Source organism: Trichechus manatus, unplaced genomic scaffold, assembly GCF_000243295.1.
Source record: "Trichechus manatus latirostris isolate Lorelei unplaced genomic scaffold, TriManLat1.0 scaffold00025, whole genome shotgun sequence".
NCBI classification, from domain to species: domain Eukaryota; kingdom Metazoa; phylum Chordata; class Mammalia; order Sirenia; family Trichechidae; genus Trichechus; species Trichechus manatus.
The window spans coordinates 481180-509069 of NW_004443961.1; the positions used below are offsets into that span (position 1 = coordinate 481180).

General features: G+C 45.9%; 1 protein-coding gene across 5 annotated transcripts in view; it reads left to right on the forward strand.

Moving 5' to 3' along the window:
• Window positions 1-27890, forward strand: part of KANK1 (KN motif and ankyrin repeat domains 1) — a 36621-nt gene that overhangs the window by 4721 nt on the left and 4010 nt on the right. Inside the window, exons 2-9 of one of the 5 annotated variants that reach the window (XM_004373466.2) lie at window positions 7276-7286; window positions 11157-11159; window positions 12274-12457; window positions 14329-14437; window positions 15770-16018; window positions 17795-17882; window positions 25675-25894; window positions 27648-27790. In XM_004373466.2, coding sequence (XP_004373523.1) covers window positions 7276-7286; window positions 11157-11159; window positions 12274-12457; window positions 14329-14437; window positions 15770-16018; window positions 17795-17882; window positions 25675-25894; window positions 27648-27790 — 1007 coding nt within the window. Of the gene's footprint in view, window positions 1-7275; window positions 7287-11156; window positions 11160-12259; window positions 12458-14328; window positions 14438-15769; window positions 16019-17794; window positions 17883-25674; window positions 25895-27647; window positions 27791-27890 lie in introns of all 5 variants that reach the window. The other 4 variants (XM_004373465.2, XM_023728569.1, XM_023728570.1 and 1 more) reach the window with 4 other exon arrangements.

Sequence of the window (27890 nt, forward strand, 5' to 3'; positions counted from 1 at the left end):
CCCAGATGCACAGGGATTCATCCATCCTAAAAGTGCTGTCCTCCCAGCCTTCCTCCTGCCTCCCCAGACTGGGGTTTCTATTTCACATTCCTGCCAAAAACGTTCAGCTGTAACATTGCAGTAATCTGTAGCACACCCTGACGTGGCTGTGTGACAAGGTTTTTGGGTCTATTTCCAGCCTGCCTGACATTCCTCACACCCTGCAAATGTACACCTAATTAATCAGCTAAATGCCTGAGACCTCCCGCATCTGTGAACAAAAGAATACGTATTTTTACTAGCACTAATTCAGTCACGAGGCACTGGTGGTTCAGTGGTGAAATTCTCACCTTCCATTGGGAGACCTGGGTTCGATTTCCGGGCAATGCACCTCTTGTGCAGCCACCAGCCATCTGTCATTGGAGGCTTGTTTGTTGCTATGATGCTGAACAAGTTTCAGCAGAGCTTCCAGACTAAAATGGACTAGGAAGAAAGGCATGGCGATCTACTTTCAAAAATCAGCCAATGAAAACCCCATAGATCACAATGGTCCAACCAGGAACCAATAATGGGGATGGTGCAGGTCTGGGGGGTGTTTGTTCTGTTGTGCACGGGGTCGCCATGAGTTAGGGCCGACTCAGCTGCAGCAAACAACAACAGTTTAGCCACAGCGGCCACTCCTTTCAGAGCATGCAGAAATGACTCAACAGAAGTATCTCTGTAGTTCACATCACATTTCTATTTCAGTCATTATGTTTTAAAGTTCTCATGAGGCAGGAACTAGGTTAAGAACTCTCCTCAGGGTTTTAAATTTTTGTTTTCTGGTGTTTGTTAGAAGAGCTGAAAATGAAAGCAGCTTGATATAGTCAGGGTTTTAGGCGTAGACTGGCAATGCCTGGGAGCTGTGCAGAGTGGAGAAAGCACCAAGATTGCTGTGCCCCCACATAACATAGAATATTGTTCATATGCAGGCTCAAATCCATTCCTGTACCGAAGGGTGTACTCAAGTACACTTTCTCCTCACTTATAGACTACATCAGTGTCTTAGTTATCTAGTGCTGCTGTAACAGAAATACCACAAGTTGATGGCTTCACAAAGAGAAATTTATTCTTTCACAGTTTAGGAGGCTAGAAGTCCAAATTCAGGCACCAGCTCCAGGGGAAGGCTTTCTCTCTCTGTCAGCTCTGGAGGAAGGTCCTTGTCATCAGTCTTCCCCTAGTCTAGGAGTTTCTCTGCACAGGGACCCTGGTTCCAAAGGATGTGCTATTCTCCTGGCTCTTATTTCTTGGTAGTATGAGGTCCCCACGCCTCTGCTTGCTTCTGTTTTATATATCTCAAAAGAGGTTGATGTAAGACACAGCCTAGTCTTGTAGACTGAGTTTTGCCTCATTAACATAACTGCCTCTAATCCTGCCTCATTAACATCATAGCGGTGGGATTTATAACACATCAGATGACAAAATGGTGGACAGTCACACAATACTGGAAATCATGGCCTAGCCAAGTAGACACACATTTTGGGGGGACACAGTTCAATCCGTGGCAATCATTATCTGACATTTCACATTTATGTCAATAGTAAAAAATCTGCTATCCGACTATTTGGTGCATTAACTACGTGTGTCTGGCAGTAACGAATGCCGAGGTGCGAGGTGAGTGGAGTAACGCTGGCTGTGATGGTTCAGGTTATATGTGAACTCGGCTGGGCCATGAGTCTCAGTGGCTTGGCAGTTATGTAATTATGTAATTTGGCAGTTCTGTCGTGATGTAGTCATCCTCCATTTTCTGATAATGACCTGGTCTTTGGAACCTAACCATTAATAAGTGAGGAGAGGGCGTATAGAAATTTCAAACTTAATTTCTTCCCTAAATAAAACGTTAGGGAGTTTGCATTTGACACCTACCAAAACACAGCATATAAATAATCTCGTGTTTAATATAAATAACTTAGTAATTTAATATAAAGAAGTCATTAAGTGTGGGCTCCCAAGCCAGATAAAACCATTTGCCATTAAGTCGACTCCGACTTATGGTGACCCCATGTGTGTCAGAGTAAATCTGTGCTCCATAGGATTTTCAATGGCTAATTTTTCGCGAGGACCTGGCCATTCCTCCAAGACACCTCTGGGTGAACTTGAACCTCCAACCTTTCAGTTAGCAGCCAAGCACGTTAGCCATAACCATTAGCACCACCCCCAGGGACTCCAAAGCCAGAAGGATGGGTTCACATTCCTTCTGTAGCACCAGGACAAGGTACTTAAGCTCATTGTGTCTGTTTCCTCACAGGCTGTGGTGGAGACTGTGAGTCGATGTGAATAAAGCAATCGGCGTGGTCAACGGCAGAGTACAACTGCTCAGCCAAGGCTGGCACATTGTGACTTTCCAGAACTTCAGAGGCGCAAATGTAGCTAGAGAACAAATGGCCAAACAGAATTTGTACAAACGGTCCTTTGTTTTCAATCCCAATTTTTCAGAATTTTGATAAATGGTTCTCCCCCCAAAGATTATGCCTCCCCAGCTAACAGTGTTATTAAGATAAAGAAATAGATAAAAATGAGAAAGCACAAAATGGAGTAGATACTCAGTCATTTAGAGTCAGCATCAAAGCTGAAAAGCAAAGTCAGATTTAATTAAGTGTTGTTGTTAGTTGCTGTTGAGTGGATTCTGACGCATGACGACCCCATGTGTGCAGTGTAGAACTGTGGCCCGGAGGATTTTCAAGTCTGTGACCTTCTGGAAGCAGATTGTCAGGCCTTTCTTCTGAGGTGCCTTTGGGCGGGTTCAAACCGCCAGCATATCGGCTGGTGGTCACATGCTTCACCATTTGCGCCCCCCAGGGACTCCTTAATGGAGTCTGTTAGTGCTCAGTCCATAGAATTCTGTTTATTTTTCCCGAGGGTTGAAGTTGGATGGTATTACTTTAGTATGTGAAAGAGCGTTATTTTTAACAGCATCACAATGCCTAAATCTGCTATTCAGTTTCTAAAAATTATAACTAGAGTATGTGCTTGTAACAGATGGACGGTTCAGAAGAGCATAAAATAAAAAGGAAAAGCCTCTTTCACGCAGCCATTGATGCCTCACCTGTGTTTGGCGTGTGCACGTGTGCTTGTGTGTGGCTCTGTATTATAGAGACATGTTTTTTTCCCAAACAAAAAATTGAATCAAAACTTACATAATCTACATGTATTTATTTCCACATAAAATGTCACAGACATTTTTCCAGGATTTGAGAGACAGTGTCACAGCATCGATACAGCTGGAGTTTGGTGGTGACCAAAGACGTTCCAAAAAGTGTTTTTAAATTCTTGGCAGGGTGAGCTTAGGAGCCGTGGGTGGCGCAAATGCTTAAGTACTCAGCTACTAATCGAAAGGTTGGCGTCTGAATCCACCCAGAGGCGCCTCAGAAGAAAGGCCTGGCAATTTACTTCTGAAAAATCATCCATTGAAAATCCTGTGGAACACAGTTCTACTCTGACACACACGGGGGCGCCATGAGTCAGAAGCAGCTTGAGGGCAACTTTTTTTGGTTTTTTTGTAATGTGAGTTTAATATACTTACTATTTTCTTTCATAGGATAAAGACTTAATAAGTTTCTGTTCTAACAAAAACCTTAGGGAGAAAATACATACTTTTTTTTTTACTGCAAAACAATTGGATTAGTTTAAGGAGTAAGTTAGTGTTTCTTTTCTTTCCTCCCCCCGCCCCCTTTCTGGAGAGAAGGGAGGAGGAGAGAAGTCTAGACAAATGACTTGTAGTTACAAATATGTAACTTACAAACGTCTCTGAGCACATACAAACAAAACCATCTATAACAGTGGAATTTAACTGCCTGCCCCATGATTTATAGGAAATGCATCTGTTACCCTTAAACACAAACAAAAGAACTGCTTTTTAAATCAGCTTCCACGTTTGCACTCGCAGCTGTCTTGGGTTTGTTAAAAAGGCTTATGAGCTTAAAGTCATTCCCATAATTGTGAAAGCAAGTTTGCAGACAGAGACCTGAGCCAAAGGGAAGCCTTGTGCAAAGTCTTCACAAATTACCCCTTAGAGTCTTCTGCTAGCTCAAATAATATACCAGTTACTTGGCATAGTAGCCGTTTTTATAATCACAATTTTTTAAAAATAAATGCTAGGAAAGCATCAGAATAATGCTAAACAAAGTGTTTCCGGAACGCTTCAGTCTAGGAAGGCGTCATGCAATGGAAGTCCTACTGACGGGGAAGTCAGGTGCGTGGACTCCTGGTAATGGCCGCACAGGTAACTTGTTCACTTTAGAGAGGCAGGTTCTGGGCTTCTGTTTCCTGAGGTGCAAGTGAGAGGGCTGGCTTTGATTTTTCTCCTTGGGCCCCTTTCAACAGGATTATCCTGTAAAAAAGGAGCCCTGGTGGTGTAGTGGTTAAGCACTCAGCTGCTACCTGAAAGGTTGATGGTTTAAACCCACATGGTAGCTCCTGGGCAGAAAGAGCTGGCAGTGTGCTGGTGTAAGGATTGTTGTTGTTGTTATTTTGTTGTTAGGTGCCATCGAGTCAGTTCCGACTCGTAGTGACCCCACGTACAACAGAACGAAAATCTTCCCAGTCCTGTGCCATCCTCACAGTTGTTGTTATGCTCAAACCCCTTGTTGCAGCCACTGTGTCAGTCCGTCTCATTGAGGGTCTTCCTCTTTTTTGCTGACCCTCTACTTTACCAAGTATAGTGTCCTTCTCCAGGGACTGATCCCTCCTGATAACATGTCTAAAGTATACGAGACGTAGTCTCACCATCCTTGCTTCTAAGGAGCATTCTGGATGTATTTTCTCCAAGACATATTTGTTCGTTCGTTTGGCAGTCTATTTAAGAATTACAGCCTAGAAACCCCTACGAGGCATTTCTGCTCTGCCATGTGGGATCACTATGAGTCGGACTCTACTTGATGGCATCCTGTAAGAGTAACTCTTCCCCAGATACCCATCAGATTCACCTGGGAACTTTTTCCAAATTAATAGGTTTCCTGCCTCCACCCACCACTTCCCAATGAGCTCGCCCAGTTCTGTGTCAGTGAAATCTTGTTGGAATAAACGGCCTTAGGGCAGGGCTTCTTAATCTGGGGTCCATCACTTTATGAACCCTTTTGTGTTTGGGCGTTTTGGGAAGAAAGAGCCCGTAACTTTCATCACAGTCTCAAAAGGGATGGCTGGCCCTCAGAAAAATTTAAAATTATGAATTTAGGAGCTCTGTTACAGACCTTGGGGAAAAGGACTTCAGCCCTGAGAAAATCTTTTCTTCCAAAGACTTAAAGTCTGTCCACCACCTTTACGAGCCCTTGGCACTTGTTTGAAACCCTTGCTTTTAATTCAGTGCTTTATCCTTTTAAAGGGGCACCCACTAAAACCAGTTGCCATCAAGTTGATTCCAGTCATGGTGACTGCACGTGTGTCCAGGTAGAGCTGTGGCTGATTTTTCTGATGTAGATTGCCAGACCTTTCTTCCAAGCCACCTCGGGATGGACGAACTTCCAGTCTTTCAGTTAGCAGATGGGTTTGGTAACCGTTTGCACCACCCAGGCACTTGTACACGGGAACTACCCATTGAGCCCGTTGCCGTCGGAGTCGATCCTGAGTCATACTGACCCTGTAGGACAGAGTAGAACTACCCCATAGGGTTCCAAGGCTGTAATCTTTATGGGAGCAGACTGCCACATCTTTCTCCCATGGAGCGGCTGGGGGGGTTGAACCGCCAACCTTTCAGTTAGCAGCTGAGCACTTTAACCACTGCACCACCAGGGCTCCTAATGGGAACAGTTGAAATGCACACGCACTCTGGAAGAGCTGCAGGCTGACTTTGTCCCTTTCGCTCGGAGCGAATCCTGAAGTACGCAGCTGGTTTCAGCTGAAGCCTGGGACTGGGTAGCTATGGAGATCTGCAACAGCTGTGAGCTCACAGATGCCCAGTCATAAAGGAGGAAGGGAGTCATTGCTGTTGGAAGACAGCTACAGCTGATTATTCTACAATGAGCAGCAAATCTTTCACTCTCCATCAAGGTGTTTAAGGTCTGCTCTGTCCCCATTTTTATTCCTATCAGTTGATAGCTATGTATTTAATGGTGATGCAGTAGTTAAGCTCTCAGCTGCTAACCACAAGGTCAGAGGTTTGAACCCACCAGCCCCTCTGGGAGAAAGATGTGGCAGTCTGCTTCTGTAAAGACCATGGCCTTGGAAACCCTATGGGGCAGTCCTACTCAGTCCTATAGAATCACTATGAGTTGAAATTGACTCAATGGCAACGGGTTTATATGCGAAGTAAGGAGCCCTGGTGGCACAATGGTTAAGCTCTCATCTGCTAACCTAAAGGTGTATGGTTCAAACCCACCAGCCACTCTGTAGGAGAAAAGACCTGGTGATCTGCTCCTATAAAGCTTACAGCCTAGAAAACCCTATGGGGCTGTTCTACTCTGCCACATATGGTCAGATTAGTCGGAATCAACTCAGCAGCACACAGTAACTTATGCAAAGTGGTGTCCCTGGGAACTGAAGGGGTGGAGGTTTAAGTCTACTCAGAGGTACCTTGTAAGAAAGGTCTGGCAATCTACTTCCAAAAGTCAGCCCTTGAAAACCCTGTGGAGCACAGTTCTCTGATGCACATGGGGTCACCATGAGTCAGAGTCAACCTTACTGCAAATGTTTTGTTTTGTTTTAATATACAAAGTGTGGTGTAATGATGGAGAGAAATGTAAAGTGGTCTATACCTTAAAGAACTTGCATCCAGTTGGAAAGCAGGGACATGGACTCCAGAGATGTGAATGATAACCCATGGCTGTATGTGTTAGGTACCAGATAAAGTGCAGCTAGAAAGTGCGGGAAGAGTGCAGCTGCCCTCACGCTCTGGGAGGTCTGGGAGGTGAGCTTAGGGATGCATTGGAGGACTTCCGCTGTCTCTGGAAGAACACAGAGCCATCTACTCCACCAGCTCTCATTAAGCAGGCAGTCAGTGTGGGTTTTCTGGGTCAGGCCTTGGGAGGATGTATAATTAACTGTGAGCAGGGTTGTGGTGAAGGAGAACCTGATCCTCAGTCCACTGTAGCATTTTAATTTCTAAATGAGAGCTCACTCTTAAAGACGTTATGACAACTGTCCGCTGCGTTCCCAGGAAAAGATCACAATGGCCCTGTTGTTAGGAGCCGTCAGGTAGATTCTGATGCATAGTGACCCCACGGGACAGAGTAGACTGCCCCATGGGATTTGTTAGGCTGTCATCTTTACTGGAGTAGATCATCAGCTTTTTCTCCTGCTGAGCCACTGGGTGGGTTTGAACAGGCAATTTTTTGGTAAGCAGCCAAGTGCTTTGCTATTGTACCACCAGGGTTCCAAGCAGTGATTAAACTGCAGCTCTAGAAATTTTAGTTTCTTTTTCCAGTTGAAGTTGACTGCTAGCTGACTGCTGGCGCAGTGGCTAAGCCCTCTGCTATTAAGTGAAAGATCAGTGGTTTGAACCCACCAGCTGCTCAGCGGGAGAAAGCTGTGGCAGCCTGCTTTCCTGAAGATGACAGCCTAGGTGACCCTATGGGGCAGTTCTGCTCTGTCCTGTGGGATCGTTATGAGTCGGAATTGACTCACTGGCAACAGGTTTGACTATGTTGGTGGCCACATACATGGGCGTTCCAGCAGTCTGAGAGTTGAGCCTGGAACAGGAAGGGTTTGTCCTTTCTCCTCCATCAAAGCTCCATACTTTTCTATGTACCAAAAAAGGAGCGACCCTTCATGAAAATCTCTACTGTCTATCCCCCAGCCGACATTTGGGCTTGAAAGGGTGAATTTATGCATAAGCCCTCTTTCTTTACGAAAAATCAGAAGTGTCCTTGTAGAGTTCTTAGCTAAACTTTGGGAAAATATCTATAAACGGTTGCATAGCCTCCATGATGAATCGGAAATTGCCGTCCTACCTATTCTTGACAAGTAAGTTAAGTGTTCTATAAAAAACAAATTGGAATGCCTAACTGAAAATTTGGTATGGTGACATGGTTAGTTAACTGGCCGCGTTGTTCCTAACCGTGTTTTCAGAAAGCCCGTGGCGTAAGAAACAAAAACTTGAGTCAGCACGCCAGAACATTGGAATATGGGAACATAGCATCTTTTAAAATCCATTTAAATATCTTTTCAAAAATCAATTTTCTAACAAATTTAGAAACACATTGCTGTATACCAACAACTAACACCCATTCTAAGGAGCCCTGGGATGCAATGGTTAAGTGCTCGGCTGCCAACTGAAATATCAGTGGTTCAAACCCACCAGGCGCTCCCACGGGAGGAAGACCTGGCAGTCGGCTCCTGTAAAGATTACAGCCCAGAAAACCCTATGGGGCAATTCCACTCTGTCATGTGGGGTTGCTATGAGTCGGAATCGACTTGATGACACCCAACACCACCACCCATTCTAGAAGGATAAACATCACAAAGAACATGGGAGAAGATGAGCTCCTTCACGCTCTTCCAGCTCTGTTATTTACTGAATCATTTTTCTTTTAAAACAGTTTGTTTCTGACATTCCTAAAGTCAAGGACATAAAAAGTTTTTAAGTTAATTTTCATTATAGTTTGCCTTATCTGTTATAATTATCCATATGTTGTGAAATGTGAACATAAGTGCCCCTTAGAGTCAGAATTAATGCATCAAGGGTGCTCGTAATTTCCAGAACACTGAGATATCTGTTACTTGCCATCTTTTATTCATCACTAATCTGGCCAAGTCATACAGTGAGGCTCACGCTCTATTGGCGTTTATGGCAGTTATAAGTTTGAGTTAATGACTGAAGACTTTTCACAGTTGTCTGCTCCCCTGTTCGCCAGTACCCCAGTGTGCCTGTGGAAACCATTGCCCCCGGTGGCCAAGTGAGTTTCTAGGCAAGGGTGCCAGAATTCTGAAGGTGGTTTGTGGTTCTCCTATTGTTTTATCCATCTTGGATGGGTAGCATTTACTCTTTTTTTTTTTTATATTGTGTTTTTGGTGAAGGTTTACACAGCAGTTTAGGTTTCCGTTAAAAAATTTTTACACAAGTTGTTCAGTGACATTGGTTACATTCTTCATAATGTGTGAACATTCTCGTTATTTCCTTCTGTTTGTTCTGTTTTCCATTAATCTAACTTCCCTGCCCCCTTACATTCTCATCTTTGTTTTAAAGTAATCGCTGTCTGTTTGGTCTCATACAGGTGATTTTTAAAGAAGCACAATACTTATGGGTGATACTCATTAATTTTGGGCCAATTGGTTATTCAGCTACAAGGTGATCTCGGGTTAGTTTCGGTTCGAGGTTTGAAGAGTATCTCAGAGCAGTAGTCTGGGGGAGTCCTCCAGTCTCAACCAGTCCAGTTGGTCTGGTGTTTTTTTGTTTTTTTTGGTTTTTTTTTTTCTTTTTAGAAATTTGAGGTTCTAGTCCACATTTTTATCCCATTCTATCAGGGTCCATCTGTTGTGGCCCTGATAAGAGCAGTCGGTAGTGGTAGCTGGGCACCATCTAGTTCTTCTGGTCTCAGGGTAGATGAGGCCATAGTTTGTGTAAGTATTTACTGTTCGTCATGAACTTCTAACACCAGTGGTCCAGGGCTGCTAATTAAACCACCAGTAATTCCTAAGAACTCACGTGGATCTAAGAGGATAGGTTGAAACCAGAGTGGAGTCAACTCTTATTTTTAACAGTCAGGCTTTATATAGGTTCATTTAATTCAGTGGTTCTCAATCCTGGTGCACATCAGAATCACCTGGGGAGCTTTGACAAAACACTGCCACCTGGGCCTTATCTGCAGGTAGTTAATTGTATCTGTATTTTTTAAAGGCCCACCCCCAGCTCAGGAAGAGTCTAAACGGCCGCCAGAGCTGAGACCATTGAATTATGTTGACCACTTCAATTGATTTTTGGCCCCCTTGGCTACACCTTTCCTCTGTTTTGAGAAAACACAGCAGTCACATGTCAGAGTCATATCTGGTATGTGTGTCAGCCTGTGTGTGGCCTACAACTACAGGTGGGTGTTTACCAAGTTCAGATAATCATTTATAGGCCATTCAGAATCAGCCACAAAAACATGTTCTGGTTATTTTACCATCACGCTGACTCCAACTTATGGCACCCCCGCGGGTGTCAGAGTAGAACTGCACTCTACAGGATTTTCAATGGCTGGTTTTTCGGAAGTTGATTGCCAGGCCTTTCTTCTAAGGTGCCTTTGGGTGGACTTGAACTTTCAATCTTTCAGTTAGCAGCCGAGCACATTAAACATTTGCACCACCCAGGGACTCCAGATTACAAATTCCCTCTGACTTGAGCAAATGAGAGATAGTTTAATGTTTGATGTTGTTCTTGGCCTCACCAGTTAGCCTTAGCAGAGTCCTCACGGCTTCCAGGTGAACTACACAGGCGTTTATTAAAGGCTTTCTCTTGTCCAGCACTGTCCAAAGCATGGAAGAGGATCCCAAGTAGGAATGTTTGGAGGACTGGATTTGGTCCTGTGTGTGTATGTGTGTGTGTGTGTGTGTGTGTGCGCGGTGTATATGTGTATGTGTTTGTGTTTGTGTGTGCGTGAATGTATGTGTGTGTATGTGTGTGTGTGAATGTATGTGCGTGTATGTATGTGTATGGTGCGTATATATGTGTATGTGTGTGTATGTATGTGTGTATGTAAGTGTATGGTGTGTGTATATTATGTATGTGTTTTGTGTATCTGTGTGTATGTATATGTCTGTGTATATAAGTGTATGGTGTGTGTATATATACATGTATGTGTTTGTGTATCTGTGTGTGGGTCGGAGGGAGATGCATTTGTGCAGTCACCTGGGGAGCTGCCCACCCCTACAGAGGAGGGAGGGGGAGCTAGGTGCTATTGCTTGTGGACATAGTACTAGACCCAGAATGAGGAACCATGCGTTCTTGTCCAGCTCTGTGGCCTTTGGGGTTCTTTGGTGGGAATGTGAGAGTTGAAACATTAGATGATCTCTAATGCCTCACTTTGGATGGTTTGCCTCCCTCTTCCTAACTTTCTTTTTTTGTTGTGGTGGTTGTAAGCCAGTACATTCCAAAGGGGGCTACCTTCCTCGAAGTCTGAGTGGCAGAAAGCTTGGCCATGGGAGGGTGGGGAGGAGGGCGATCCAGGTAGGAGAACAGAAGAAGCTAAGGCATTCTCTCAGGAAAATGAGGGGCCCCACATACACAGGGAGTCGGTCCATTTACTGGGGCATCAGCCCAGTCCCGCTGAGGAAGGACCGCAGGAGCAGTGGGAAATAAGGTTGGAGAGAGAAGCAGGTGCCGGGGTAAGGACAGTTTGGGTGGCTGGCTGAGCATGTGGGCTGCATTTCCTGAGTGGTGGGAGAGTTCAGGTTTTGTCTGATTTTGTTTAAGCTGGGTGCATGATGGGATTGGAGTCCCTGGGTGATGCTAACCGTTCACATGTTCCCCTGCAAACCAAAAGGTTGGACATTCGAGTCCACCCAGAGGTGCCTCGGAAGAAAGGCCTGGTGATCTACTTCTGAAAAATCAGCTTCTCAAAACCCTAAGGGGAACAGGACAACCAGAACACAATTAAAGAGAATGTTGACACATAGTGAAAAATGTAACTATGTCACTGAACAATTTGTGTAGACATTGTCAAATGGGAACCTAATTTGCTGTGTAAACTTTCACCAAAAAAGCAATACGATATTATTTTTTAAAAAAAAACTATACATAGTCAAGGAAAAAAAAAACCCTGTGGGGCACAGTTATACTCTGACACACACGGGGTGCATGAGTTGGTGTCAGGGCGACGGCCACTGGCCGTTCAGAGGTGGGATTAGAGCTGACTGGCAGCATTACTCAGCAGCTGTGGTGAAGGAAGCTGGGCAGTCAGGAGGAGAGGTAGTGAGAGCCAGCGCTGGGCGGTCACGGCCAGAACAGAGAGGAAAGAAGAGGTGGTGTGAGTTGGTCTGACAAGGCTCGGCAGGTCCAGATGTGGTAATAACAGGAAGCAGTTGAGAGCCAAAGAAGGATTCGTGGGTTTAAGCTTGGGTGGCTGGGACAGTTGTGCCATTTATACAGATACAAAACACACAAGGGAAGCACTTGAGAAAACAATGAGTTTACTGGCATCTTTTATAAAAAACATTTAGCCCGTTTTGTTCAGTCTTAGCATCACAGATGTGGTGATCTATGCCGGTAAAGATTACAGCCTTGGAAACCCTACGGGGCTGTCCTACTCTGTCCCTCAGGGTGGATAGGAGTCAGAATCGATGACAGCGGGTTAGCATCACACATTGCTAACACCCTTCTCGTTCCTGACAGGAAGTAACCTGGAGCATGCCTGTAAGCATGGAGCCCTACAGCCCGGAACGCCATTGAGAACCCAGATGTCCCTGCCTGAGCAAGAGGTCGGGGCCGCAGAAGGGAAGCCCATCGGTGGCCAGGATGCCTTCCCCGCTCAGGAGAGTGCACTGTCTCCAGTGAACCTGACAGACGACCAGATTGCGGCTGGCCTCTACGGTAACATTTCTTAGCATCAGGATGCTGGGGCCCCATGGCCAGCATTCCCAATTTAAGGCCAGTTTGCCTTCTAAGTTCACTTGGAAGAAAGATTACACAGTTGTTGGGAAGTGTCTTAGTCATCTAGTGCTGCTATAACAGAAATACCACGAGTGGATGGCTTTAACAAAGAGAAATTTATTCTCTCAGGCTAGGAGGGTGGAAGTCCAAATTCAGGGCACCAGCTCCAGGGGAAGGCTGTCTCTCTCTCTGTTGGCTCTGGGGGAAGGTCCTTCTCATCAGTTTTCCCCTGGTCTAGGAGCTTCTCGGCACAGGGACCCCAGGTCCAAAGGACGCACTGTGCTCCCAGTGCTTCTCTCTTGGTAGTACGAGGTCCCCATGTCTCTCTGCTCACTTCTCTCTTTTATATTTCAAAAGAGATTGGCTTAAGACACAACCTAATCTTGCAGATTGAGTCCTGCTTCATTAACATCATAGAGGTAGGATTTACAACATATAGGAAAATAACATCAGATAACAAAATGGTGGACGATCACACAATGCTGGAAATCATGGCCTAGCCAAATTGATACACATTTTGGGGGGACACAATTCAATCCATAACAGGAAGGTAGGCCTAGAGTGTCTTTAAAAAACTTGTTGCCGTCGAGTCAATTCCAACTCATAGTGACCCTGTAGGACAGAGTAGAATTGCCCCATAGGTTTTCTGGGAGCGACTGGTGGATTTGAACTGCCAGCCTTTTGGTTAGCAGTCAAGCTCTTAACTAGTGCACCACCAGCGTTCCAGAGTATCTTTAAGTGATTACTAAAGAAACAAAATGTGGGCAGTGATGTTCAATGGTAGAATTCTCATCTTCCATGCGGAAGACCAGGTTCGATTCCTGGCCAGTGCGCCTCATATGCCGCCACCACCTGTCTGCCAGTGGAAGCTTGTGTGTTGCTATCATGCCGAACAGGTTTCAGCAGAGCTTCTAGACTAAGATAGACTAGGAAGAAGGCCTGACAATCTACTTCTGAAAATCAGCCAAGGAAAATCCTATGTATCACAACGGTCTGATCCACAGCTCATCATGGGGTGGCGCAGGACCGGGCAGCATTGCACATGGGGTCGCCATGAGTCGGGGGCCGACTCAGAGCACCTAACGACAAAGAATTAAAGGTGTGGAATCCCCTTAAGAAAACGTATCTGATGTTGCTCATTATGAAATAAACAGTGTTTAACAATCCCTGTCTGTCAGGGATAAGTTTTCCCAGGTCCAGGTTCTGGGTTATCTTAGCTGAAGAAAAAGAATAGTAATCTTTCCTGTCTTCATGCCTAAGTGGTTTTTGAGGATCGAGTGAGGCACAACATCACTTTATCAGCAGTAAAGCCGGATACCAAGGCTGGTAGTCACTGCTTTTGTTATGTCTGGAAGTACTGACGGATTTTTTTTTCCATTTCAAGAAAGTTATTCATGGAACTTTGAATTATTTTCTTTGCATCCACACCACTTTCCAATGGATTTGTGCAAGTTTCTCTTTATATACGTGCCAAGAGCTACATTTAGATGAATGAGAAAAAAGGAAACTGTATGTGAAGAAAGATAACCTGTTGATTTAACTTTTATGGGTATGTTGTTTTTAGGTGCCACTGAGTCAGTTTAGACTCACAGCGAACCCATGTGACAGAGTAGAACTGCCCCTTAGGGTTTTCTAGGCTGTAATCCTTACAGGAACAGATCGCCAGGTCTTTCTCTCCTGGAGCCACTGGGTGGGTTTAAACCACCAACCTTTCAGTTGGCAGCCGAGCACTTAACCCTTGAGCCAGCCGGGCTCCTACGTATGGGTATGAGTTATGCTGATTTTCATCACCTCCATGCACTTTTTCACAGCATATACAAATAACGAAAGCACGCTGAAGTCCATCATGAAGAAGAAAGACGGAAACAGAGACTCCAACGGGGCGAAAAAGAACCTCCAGTTCGTCGGCATTAACGGAGGGTAAGAAAGATGGTGGATCTGGAGTGTGTACGTGGTCTGTCTGTCTCCTTTACCTCCTGTGGCTTCAGTCATGTTTAAAGATACCTAGTCTGGGATGCTTCCACCTGGGGTGACGGAAGAGTGCCCCCAGAAAGGTGCAGTGGGCTTCTCTTCTGTCCCCCTGCTTTCTGAACGGAGTCCTGGGGACGCTGAGCCATTTGCTTCCCCTGATCTGAAAAGCATAGTCTACAGCAAGAGCGGCAGGCAGCAGTTCCCTGTGCCGTGTTGGAGAGTGCATCTTACCCCTCTCAGAACTCGGATATAAGCGGAAGGAGACCAGGAGCATCCCCCACTGCTTCCAGTGGGCTGCTTTGCTTAGCTCTCCACATTCCCAATCAGAATTCCAGGGCCTTTCCTCCGAAGAGTAACCAAGCCACGCCATCAGTTCTTTGCTTTCTAAGTAGAATATTTATTAATAGTTTATTCCTTCTCTACCACTTGGCCCAGGTAAACAGTTAAGCTTGTCTGCCCTTCTACAACTGAACCAAAGCAATGAATCAATGAATCAGTACATGACCTCCGGAAGAGAGCAGTAATGCAAAGTTAGCTGAGATTCTGTTTGTAGTAAAGTCTGCCGGAAAGGCTCAGCCTGGTGGTGACTGCTTCCGAAATCTTAAAGGTTCCATCAGGTGAGGTGGCCCAGGAGGTTCTGAGGGCAAACACCAGAGGGACTGTTGGTACTTATGTAATCTGTTCATCTTGGCACTGTGAGGATTAATGGAGCAAAATAGGAAGATTAAAAAAAAAAAAGGGAACAGAGATAAAAATTGAGCAACTGCAGACCTGGTTTCCTTTAAGTGTCCCCTTGGTTTATACTAAGCCCGGGGTGCCCTGATTTGTTTTCACAAGTGACATGACACTGGTTGCTACCCTGGGTTGTCCCTTTTAAGTCAGAACCCACCCAAAACCATCATCACCAGCAGTTACTGCTGAGTCCATCCTGACTCATGGCGCCCCATGTGTGTCAGAGTAGAACTGGGCTCCAGAGGGTTTTCAGTGGCTGATTTTTCAGAGGTAGATCGCCAGGCCTTTCTTCCAAGGTGCCTCTGGGTGAACTCCTCCAGCGTTTTGGTTAGCAGCTGAGCATGTTAATCGCTTGCACTGCCGAGGACCTCCCAGTCAGAGCCACTCAGCATTTCAGTAGACTACGTTGAACTCCTGAGTGCAGGGTCTGTAACCACTGGTGACATTTCAGGAGTCAGGTCACAGCTTTTCCCCTCATGGCAATTTCTAAGTGTCGCTGGGTCTTTACGGGTACACCTTGCACCTCCTGAAATCCCAATTGCCACCTAGGTATGAGACAACTTCCAGTGATGATTCGGGCTCGGATGGAAGCTCTTCCTCCGAGTCAGATGACGAAGATGACGTCATCGAGTGCCCTCCTGAGGACGAGGAGGAAGAGGAGGACGAGGAGGACGAAGACTCACGGGCAATGGCAGAAGCGCACCGGGCCATTAATGTGGAAGGTTTCAAGTCCGCCAGGGTGGAAGCTGAAATGCAGGTTCAAGAATGGGAACCTGAGAAGGTGGAAATCAGAGAGAGGTGTGGTACCTTTCCCTCCCCTCCCTGGCCCCTCCCACGGTGAACGGACTTTGGCAGTAGAGTCAGGAGATTCTGCAATCCCATCTGTTTGTTTGATCTTTTAAAGGAAAACTAACCTTTGTCTGTTCCTCAGAGGTTTACGCATCTTTTCATGCTGCTGGTAAACAGAATTGCAAAGCGTGATAACGCCAGGGCTCTCTGAGATCCTGGAGAATGGCTTGATACCTGGTCACCTTTTTTTTTGAAACTTCTTTTGCTATCTAATTTTAAATGTGGAACTGCCATCCACAAAACTAGTACCAGTTGCCATGGAATCCATCTGACTCCTGTCGACCCCATATGTTGCAGAGTAGAACTGGGCTCCATAGTTTTCAAGACTGTGACCTTTCAGGAGCAGATTGCCAGGCCTTTCTTCCGAGGTGCCTCTGGGTAGGTTCAGACACCAACTTTTGGGTTAGTTGTCAAGCCCTTAACTGTTTGTGGCACCCAGCAATTCCATTCAGAACTGGTAAGCGTCACTAAAGTTTCCATGGTTTGAACCCCCCACCTTGTACTGAAGGACATACTGGGATTTCTTGGTGACCAGCACACCTTTTTTTAAAGTCTCAGGCTGTATTTTATGTTGAGGCAATGGCAGTCCTGTTACTACAGGATCACTGTGTGAGGGAGGAACGGTTTTCTGGGCCTCAGCCAAAGATGGCTTTACTGTAAAGATGCTGTCTGTTGGTCACATGTCTATATTTTGTTGCCCACTGGGTGATCGGGAACACCACAAGGCTGGATTTGGGGTTATCATAAATAGCAGCTGAAATGAAATATGAAATAAAAGCCCTAGTAAGTTGAAACACGTACCCAAAAATGCTGTAATGTGAAGTCCATTGGCAAAATGGAATTGATGCTTGTAAAGCAGGAGAGAATAGGATAGCGCCTCAGTATGGTTTTTCACTATGAAAAGTATGAACAGAACACCTCCAAAAACTCACCTCTATTTAACTTGGCAAATGAAAGTTTAACCACATTAACTAACACAAGGTAAGTGGCTCAGTTTATGTTTGCCAGTGTCGTCAAATGGCTCAGGATCTTGTCCTCTGATTTTTTAACAGTTTTATTGAGTATAACATATATACCATATGTCATCTGATCTTTAGGTTTATTTTTTCATGTGGGTTCAGCCAACACTTCTCATGACACCGCGTGTGGTTGCAGATGTGTGATTTACGGGTTAGCATATTGGGTAGACGGGAATTCAGACCTGGTCAAGCACTTAAGAGTAAAAATAGTTTGAAGAACTTAGAACAAAAGGAGCAAAAAAGCTCCAATTGTTAATTCATATCATCACAAAGGCCAAAAGTGGTGAATCGGAAAGCTGCCCTCATGCAGAGGCCCTGAGCCCTGGCTGGAGGGGCTGGCATTGATGGCAGCATGGGTCCTCGAATGCTGAGGCCACGTCCAGCCGAGCACCTTCCCCCACCAGGACCTGCCTAGCTTGGCTTGTCTTTTAAAAACCAAACTAAAAAAAAAAAAACAAAAAAAAAAAAAACCAAACCCATTGCCATCAAGTTGATTCTGACTCATAGCAACCCCATAGACAGAGTAGAATTGCCCCATAGGGTTTCCAAGGAGCGGCTGGTAGATTCAAACTGCCAACTATTTGGTTAGCAGCCAAGCTCTTAACCACTGCGCCACCAGGCCTGATATAGAGATGAGTATAAAAATGACTTTCCTTTTGTGGCCAATCATCAGTTCTGTTTCTTTTATCTTTTTTCCCCCTTTTAGGTACGAATTAAGTGAAAAGATGTTGTCTGCATGCAACTTACTGAAAAATAATATACATGACCCCAAAACTTTGACCAGCAAAGATATGGTGAGTCGGACCTACGGACACTGTCCCAGGCTGTACCAAGTGCCCAGTGGGCACAGTTGTCCAGGCTCTGCAGCTGCCCCTGGGCTGTGGTTGCTGGCTCACATGGGCCGAGCGTGCAGCTGCTGTTAAGCTCACAGACCACCCTGTGATCACTGCCCTCGGCCCAGCCTGGAGAGCCCCGCCCCAGCCTGCACTTTTCTTGGAACGGAGGCATCTGTGAGTGTGTCGTTGCAGCTGGGAGGGAGGGTACGGTACCCATTGCCATCGAGTCGATTCCAACTCACAGCGACCCTATAGGACAGAGTAGAACTGCCGCATAGGGTTTCCAAGGCTGTAATCTTTACACGAGCAGACTGCCACGTCTTTGTCCCTCAGAGCAGCTGGTGGGTTGAAACCGCCAACCTTTCGGTTTGCAGCCGAGCACTTAACCACTGCGCCATCAGGGCTCCTTGGGAGGGGAGGAGGAAGGGTTAATTGCAGTCCGTTGTCGTCTTTCTGCGTGTTCTGCATCTGTTTTCGGAACCTTGTGAGCCAGGGAGCCGACTCCCAGCATTGCTTTCAAGCTAGCGTGTGTTTTTAAAAGAAACCTATCTGAGCCAAAGTCTGTGTTCCTGTCAGTGATGAAACTGCATATTATGTTCCCGTGTGCAATGCAGGCTGCCACTATTTTTAAACAGGAGAAGAACTGCACTTGGCTTCTTCTCGCTGTTTGCGAGATTCAGAGGCAAACACCAGAGAGGCTGAGGGTTGCCTTGGGGATCATAACATAAGGACAGATAAATATTTCTGTGATGATGGTTCATCTGGCACCGCTGCCAACTCCGCTGCTGTCTTGTGCGTTGGTGAAATTTTAACATGCAGCTTCTCTCTTAAGCCAGACCAGCTCTGCAGCTGACAGCTCTGTCTTCGGTGCATTGAGAAAATGTAGCTCTTCACAGGGATTTGGATAGAAAGGCACATTTGAGTCTTTGCGTGTTAACAGCAGATTTAATATATCGACACTTCATGCTGCATAAATTAAGTCTGCAGTGGGTGGAAATGTTGATTTACGAGGCTCACGGGATTATAGAGCTATGTGAAAGCAAAATGGTTTGGACTAGAAGGGAGTTAGGAATTATCTGGAAGGACAGATTGTTTTCCTCTTGTGTGTCAAACCCAGTCTGAAGATAGTGGCTCCCTGGCATGCTTGTCACAGGCGTGGGCAGACATGCGTGGCTGCGTGTTCCTGGGGGCTACTCTGTTCCAGTCCAGCCTGTTTTAACTGAGGGCCTAAAGATTACATGTTTTGTCTATAGTGACAGCTCCTAGTTAGTGCTGGGACTAGATTATATGTACCTTGACTACTGGCCCAGGTTCTTGTTTATCCCAACTAAAGAAAAAAAGTTGCTGTTGAGTCAAATCTGACTCAAGACAACCCCATGTGTGTCAGAGTAGAACTATGCTCCATAGGGTTTTCAGTGACTGATTTTTTGGAAGTAGATTACCAGGACTTTCTTCTAAGACACCTCTGGGCAGATTCGAGCCACCAACCTTTCCATTAATAGCCAAGCACTTAACCATTTACGCCACCCAGGGACTTTATCCCAACTAAACCCAACTCAATCATATTGCACTATTGCCATATTTTTATGCAAATAACGCGAGCCTTCTAGGTCTGTTTGCTGACCTTGCCCTCTGCCTGCAAGGTATTTTTGTAAGCACACTATGCTAATTTTTTTAACAGCAACATGGGGAAAAAAATTGGCATAGCAGCGCTTACGGAAATAACCTCACGAGCAGGCGCAGTTGGCAAACACATATGGAGGATGTGTATTTTTGCGTAATAGTGCAGTACATAGCATCATTTTTTTAACTTATGGTTTCTTCCCATATTTGTTTACATTGCTATAGAAACTTAAATTCATCAAAGCTAGCTGAGCCTTGACATTCAATTAGGGTGCTGAAGAAGGAACATGGCCGTGAAGACACCAGGGTTTCCAATCCATTTGTTCTGGTTTGAGCCCCTGCTGAGAGAATTTGCATTTCTAACAAGTTCCCAGGAAGTTATACATAAGAATCACCAGGGGGTCTTGTTTAAAATGTAGATTCCGATTCAGTATATCTGGGGTGGAAATGCAAATTTTCAGCAGGGGTTTGAACCAGTATATAAAGCCCAAAAGATACAGAAGGAAATACTAACTAAGATGCCTGGCCTGGGAGAGACACAGAACTGCAAGCCAAATGTAGGGCTGTACCTGGGTCACAAACAGTAAAAACCGTGTTCCTATTGCCCTCCAGGTTTAACCTGAATATTGACGGATATAGGGCTAGTGTCTGAGGACCCATTTTCTATAGCCATCATAGGCTGTTTCTCTTGCCCGTCTCACAATATGAGGTTATATGGTCCCCAGGAGGACTTGACATTTCTCTGTTCCCCAAATCACCTGGCGTGGGGTTGCTCGGTAATCAGAACATCTTAATGGATTGAGTTTTCATTCAGTGAAAAAGTATTTAAAGAATTTTGCTGGAAAAAGTAATACAGAGGACGGCCCAGGATGGCAGCTTAGTCACACACACCATGCTGTCCCCCTACAACAACAACAAAAAACTGAAAACCTAAGTGAAATAGATACAGATGACAATCTGGGAACCCAGAACAGCAAACGGAAGGATGAAGAATTAGAGTGAACACTGAAGGGAGGAAGAAACTGAATGAAAACAGCAAACGAGGAGACTTACAGATTGTAGGCACCCTGCCAGCCAGCCCAGCACAGTGTGGCCGTCTTGAGACAAAGCGAGCAGCATTCCCAGGTGAGGAGCACAGGAAGGCAACCCACAGGAATCCCCAGTAGGAAACAGAGATACTATGTAGACAAACTCAAGCAAAGCAAGGTGAGCAGAACATGAACCAGATCTAGGGAGGGGAAGTGCAGGAAGGAGGACCAGAGGCATAGGGATCCAGGCAGTCATATAGCAGGGAGCAAGCCAGAAACAGGGACAGAGCTACTCAGCAGCAGCAGTTGTTGATCATTTGGGTGGGTGGTTCTGGCAGACGGGAGGATTTGGAGTGGCAGCTAGACATCCCCTATCAAACAAAACTGAAAACACATGAATGACAGAAGATAAATTAGATAACTGAGACCTCCTAAAAATTAAATACTTCTGCTCATCAAAACTAAGAGACTGAAAAGAGAACCTACAGACTGGGAAAAAAATCTTTGGCAAAGGCATATCTGATAAGGGTCTAATCTCTAAAATACGTAGAAAACTTCATCAACAACAAAAAGACAAACAGTCCACTCAGAAATGGGCAAAGGACATGAACAGACACTTCACCAAAGGGGACATTCAGGCAGCCAACAGAAACATGAAAAGATGCTCGCAATTACTAGCCATTAGAGAGATGCAAATCAAACTGCAGTGAGATACCATGTCACCCCTGCAAAAATGGCAATGATCAAAAAAACAGAAAACAGCAAATGCTGGCAAGGTCGTGAGGGGACTGGAACTCTTCTGCATTGCTGTGGGAATGTAAAATGATACAACCACTATGGGAAACAGTGTGGTGCTTCCTCGGCAAGCTAGAGACAGAAACACCATATGATCCAGCAGTCCCACTCTAGGTGTGTATCCTAGAGAAATAAGAGCGGTGACACGGAGAAATACATGTACGCACATGGTCATTGCAGCATCATTCACAACAACAAAAAGATGGAAACAACCTAAGTGTCCATCAGCAGATGAATGAATCAACAAAAGGGGGTACGTGCATAACGGCGGAATACTTTGCAACTATAAAGAATAATGAGGAGTCCGCAAAACAAAACACACATCAATCTGGAGGACTTTGTACTGAGTGAAGTAAGTCAATCACAAAAAAGACAAATATTGTGTGGTCCCTCTGTTATAAAAAGTCCGGAATGAATATACACACAGAAAGCAAAGTTCTTTGGTTACCAGGGATGGGAGGAAGAAGGAGGGGGAAACACTTTCTAGATAGTAGACACTTGGTACTTTTGGGGATGGGAAAGGCAATCCCAAATATGGGTGAAATCAGTACAACTTGACCAAGGTAAATAAAGACCCTAAGAAATACACGAGAAAAAGGGACAATTTTGGTAAATGCTATAACATACACAATTTTGCAGCAGTGGTAAAAACATCCAAGAAATATGTGCTTATGTAGGTAGATATGGATGCGTGTAGGTATATAGGAAGGCATATGCTAGTAAACAGACGTGCATGTGTAGGTGTAACTGTAGGCGTATGTATAGGCGTGTTTGGGTGCGCTGCGTATATATCCATATATATAACAAACCACGTAGGGTGCACAGTTACAGAGCCTTCCGAGACATATCCAGACAACTCGTGGGATTTGTTTACTGGGTCAAAAGGCCTGAGACCATAGTCTCGGGGGACAGGTCAGTCAATTGGCATAACATAGTTCACAAAGATAATGTTCTACATCGTAGATTGGTGAGTAGCATCTGGGGTCTTAAAAGCTCGCGACCGGCCATCTAAATACAGCTCTTGGTCTCTACTCATATGGAGTAAAAGAGAATGAAGGAAATCAAAGGCTTAAAGAAGAAACTAGTCCATGGGACTAATAGCTCACACAAACCACAGCCTTTTCTAACCTGAGACCAGAAGAACTAAATGGTGCCTGGCTACCACGCCGACCGTTCTGACCAGGGACACAATAGAAGATCCTAGATAGAATCAGAGAAAAATGTAGAACAAAACTCAAATTCCTAAAAAAAAAAAAAATAAGGCCAGACCTACTGGACCAATAGAGACTAGAGCAACCCCCGAGACTCTCGTCCTCAGATACCCTTTAATCTTGGAATTGAAGCTATTTGTGCAGGTCACTTTTCAGCTAAATAATAGATTGGCTTATAAAATAAACATATTGTCCATGAGCAATGTGCTCTCTTAAACAGTTAACTATATGAGACCAAATGGTCAACATTTACCTAAAATCAAAGATGAGAAGGCAAGGAGGGGCAGGGAAGCTAGATTAATGGAAACAGAACAAACAGAATGGAAATAATGAGAATGCTGACACATTGTAAAAATAGTAACCAATAGCATGGAACTATTTGTATAAAAATTGTTAAAGGGGAACCTAATTTGCTGGGTAAACTTTCACCTAGAACACAATAAAATATTATTTAAAAAAAAAATAGTAGAAATGAGAGCACAATGCTGGGGCCTTGTAACCATATCAGGATACCAGTTATTTAGTAGTAACAGAGTTAGAGAGTCCCCAGGTGGCACAAATGGTTAAGCGCTTGACTATTAACCAAAAGGTTGGCGGTTTGAACTCGCCCAGAAGTGCCTCGGAAGAAAGGCCTGGCGATCTATTTCCGAGAGGTCACAGCCTTAAAAACCTTATGGAGCAGGTCTGCTCTGCACACATAGGGTCACTGCGTGTCAGAAGTTGACTTAAGGGCAACCAACAACAAAACAACAGAGTTAGGATACCTGGAGGACATAATTTCCCTTGCCTCTGTGTGATGACTCCGGAGAAATAGAAATCTTTGTAAGAGTGAGCAGAAGAAAAGAAAAACTTAGATGAAGTCTTTCCTAGCCAGGAACTTTTCCATTGAGTGGGTCGCAGGAAGATAAGAGATGGACACACAACAATCCAGACCCCACCCGTTCTATAGAGAGAAGGCTTCTTGGGTTTTGGTGTTGTTGACGTAGGCTTTTTATCTTTCTTCAATACACTTGAAAACTTTTTTTTTTTTTTTGAGATGTAATTCACATACCATAACATTGACCATTTTAAAGTATACAATTCATTTACTTTAAAATATCCACAAGGTTCCCATAACCAAACCAAACCCATTGCCATCAAGTCAATTCTGACTCAAAAGCGGCCCTGTAGGACAGAGTAGAACTGCCCCGTAGGGTTTCCAAGGCTGTAATCTTTACTGGGGCAGATTGCCACATCTTTCTCCCAAAGAGTGGCTGGTGGGTTTGAACCACCAACCTTTCAGTTAGCAGCTGAGTGCTTAACCACCATGCACCAGGGCTCACAAGGTTAGCGCAGTCTTTCTAAAGAGCCCTCGACTGGGAGTGAATAGCACTCATTCTAACTTTGTTTCCACCACTCTGAAATAAGATCTCAGTAAGTGATGAGTGATTTCATTACACTACTTCCCTGAAATGTACGTTATAAGTAACAAACTAATGCTATTAATTAACTGCACATTTTAGAGGTGGAAGAGATCCTTCATTTTAAAAACTTTTAAAGAGTAAGCACTGCGCAAAGGAATGGTAAACTCAGACAAAAGGAGGCTGTGAGAAAGCCTGGCAGGCGTCCCCACCACCAGCACTGTGCCCAGTCCAGGTTAAGCTTCACATGGTCCACGCTCTACTGGCCTCAGCCGTGAAACCAGCCCCACCATTCGCATGCCCGCGGCCTCAGGGAAGCCCAAGTGGGGCCGATGGTCAGGGGGAGAGGCTCCTAATGGAAACTGTTTGTTCCAGACCTGCTTTCCATTCCCTTCCCAAGACTGGACGTTATACGTTGGATTGGGGTGGGAAGTAAGTTGGCAACAAGCTCATGGCCTCCCAGCCCAGTGCTGGGGAGGAGTCAAAGGGAAGGTCGCTCGAGATAGGAAGGACGCAGCATGATTAAGTGTGGGTGAATTAATGTCTTCTGTCCTGATTACTGTGAAAATCCATCACACGGTTAGCTGGCATCACTGTGTAATATGGTTGCTGTTAGCTGCTGTCGACTGGCCCCAGACTCATGGCGACCCCACGCACAACAGGATAGATCGCTGTCCAGTCCTGTGCCATCACCGCGATTGGTTGTGTATCAGACCTTTGGGATCCATAGGGTTTCTATTGGCTGAGTTTTGGAAGTACATTGCCCGGCCTTCCTAGTTTCTCTTAGTCTGGTTTCTTTGGAGGAGTTGGAATATACATGTGTAGTCCTGGGTGATGCAAAGGGTTAACACGCTCGGCTGCTAATCAAAAGGTTGGCAGTTTGAGTCCACCTAGAGGTGCCTCAGAAGAAAGTCCTGGCGATCGATGTCCAAAAAATCAGCCATTGAAAATCCCATGGAGCGCGGTTCTGCTCTGACACGCCTGGGGTGGCCGTGAGTCAGAGTTGACTCCACAGCACATGGTTACCATTATCCCGCCCTCGTCGGCTTGCGGTTACTGCTGCTTACGTGCACTTAGGACCCCTGGTGGTACAGTGGTTAGGTGCTCAGATGCTAACCAAAAGGTCAGTGCTTCAGACCCACCAGCGGCTCTGCAGGAGGAAGGCCTGGCGATTTGCCCCCGTAAAGATTGCAGCCTTTGAAACACTACAGGACAGTTCTACTCTGTCCTGTAGGGTGACTGTGAGCCAGAATCGACTTGAGAGCAACCGGCTTGGTTTTATTATTATGTTAAGAGAAAGGAGCGCTGGTGGTGAAGTGGTTAAGTGTTCGGCGGCTAACTGAAAGGTCAGCAGTTTGAACCTAGAGGCTGCTCTGTGGGAGAAAGACCTGGTGATCTGCTCCTGTAAAGGTTACAGCCTGGAAAACCCTATGGGGCAGTTCTGCTCTGTCCCATGGGGTTGCTATGAGTTGGCATCGACTCAACGGCACCCAACAACAGAATGTCCGTGTAGTTTAAAATGGGGAGGGGTGTCCCAGCTTCTCTCAGGGTGCTGGGTTTCATTTGTTGTTTGAGAAAGCAAATTCTAAGTGCAGACACTTTGACTATAAAAGGCCTGGTTCCTTGAGCCGGGGCCAGGCCCAGCAAAGTCTATAAACAGGTGCGCTGACGGCCACCGTGTTGTCCTTGGCAGCGGTTCTGCCTGAACACCCTCCAGCATGAGTGGTTCCGTGTGTCCAGTCAGAAGTCGGCCGTGCCGGCCATGGTGGGGGACTACATCGCCGCCTTCGAGGCCATCTCCCCAGACGTCCTGCGCCACGTCATCAACATGGCCGACGGCAACGGCAACACGGCCTTGCACTACAGTGTGTCGCACTCCAACTTCGAGATAGTGAAGCTGCTCCTGGACGCGGGTACGTGGCCGCCGAGTCCCCCCTCCAGCCAGAGGCTGGATGATCCACCCCTGAGGTCTTCTTTTAGGGGGGTTAAAAAAAAATGTACTGCCGACATCGAAAACTGAGATATTCTCACAAAATCCAGGTTTCTGGCTTCTGTTACAGGAATCGGGGATCTGGTAATACTAGGACTGACTTCTCCAGGGACCGCTGTCAAGCCGAGCAGTAGCCAGGTTATACAATGTAGGATGGTAGGGGCTTTTTCGTAAATCCGACCCATATTACCTCTTTTGTGTTACCAGCCCGGCCTTTGAGTTTTGAGACTCCTGTTTGGGGCTGAGACAAGGCTAGACAAGACTCCAAAGGGAGCGAAGGATTTTTGGTGCTGTTGTTCAGACAGCCGGAATGCCCTGGGGGTTTCCTGGTAACCCCCGGGGATTCTGTGAGCACGCTTAGGTCCGTTCACTGCCGATTCGCAGGCTGCAGCAGCGTTTGGTTCTGAGTCACTGGTGAGAGGCACGAGCTGACACAGAACCGGGAGGCACAGATGCCAGGTCTGTTTTGAGGTGAAGGTTTGGGGATCTTCTCACTGCAGTGCAGCTGCGTCCAGGCAAGGGGTATCCCTGTGGTGAAGGCGGCTCAGGGGCCCTCCTGAGTGGAATGACGCTGGCAGGGCTGGGGAGCTCTCGGGGGCAGGTGCTGCCGGAGGGCCCGAGTCACAGGTCAGAGAGGGGTGGGCCACTTGGTTTGTCCCTGCTGTGCAACCACCACACAGCTACCTTGCAAAGGTGGGAGTTTCGTCAGCTGGGGACGGAGCAAAGCCACGTAATGGCTTCTCATGGAATTAGCACCCTTCCTTCCTAAACGCACTCTGTTACTGGGGACTCCATGGAATAAAGAAAGCATCATTTCTGTATCTAACTATAGCCATGAGTGAACATTCTTGTCTATAAATGGGAGTTGCCATCCCAGAATATACCCGGCAGATGTGTGAAATGTGCAGTGAAGGAGTGGTCCGCAGAAGGGTCCCCCTGAGACAGTGAACTGTTAACTCTCTGTTCAAACGGACCAGGCTAGTGGTACATAGAGTCCCCAAATCACTTTTGTTTTGCTTTTAATTGTGGTAAAATATACCCATACCCGTTGCCATTGAGTCAATTCTGACTTCTAGTGACCCTGTGGGACGGTAGAACCGCCCCATAGGGTTTCCAAGGCTATGATCTTTACGGAAGCAGACTGCCACATCTCTCTCTTGCGGAGCAGCTGGTGGGTTCGAACCGCTGACCTTTTTTCCAGAACTTTCTCATCACCCCAAACAAGCTTCTGTTGCTTCAGGTTTGATGAAATAAGGGAAAAGAAATTTTTTTTTTTTTTTTTGTCTCTTTGGTGTAAAAACATCTCTAACATTTCCTTTCAAATCACTGTTGGCCTTTGATGCCCCCTGACTGGGCTCTTCAAATAGCACACCTTGAGTTCAGATGCATAATTGCTGCTATTGCGAGATGGCGTCTTCTGGTTAGGTGCCGTTGAGTCAGCTCCAACTCCTGGCGACCCCACATATAACAACCAAACACTGCCCGGCCCTGCACCATCCTCACAATAGTTAGGCTTGAGCCCATTGTTGCAGCCACTGTGTCAATCCTGTTGAGGGTCTCCATCTTTTTCGCTGACCCTTTACTTTAGCAAGCATGATAACCTTCTCCAGGGACTGGTCCCTCCTGACGATGTGTCCAGAGTCAGTGAGATGAAGTCTGGCCGTGTTTCTTTGCAGACGTGTGTAACGTGGACCACCAGAACAAGGCGGGGTATACCCCCATCATGCTCGCAGCGCTGGCCGCCGTGGAGGCCGAGAAGGACATGAGAATCGTAGAAGAACTCTTTGCCTGCGGGGACGTGAATGCGAAAGCCAGCCAGGTCAGCGGGCTTGTGTCCCGTGCCCACTAGAGCTGCTCCCGGCGGCGGGCAGCAGACAGGCCTGGTTTCTTGTTGTTTGTCTTTGAATTGGGGCAGAAAT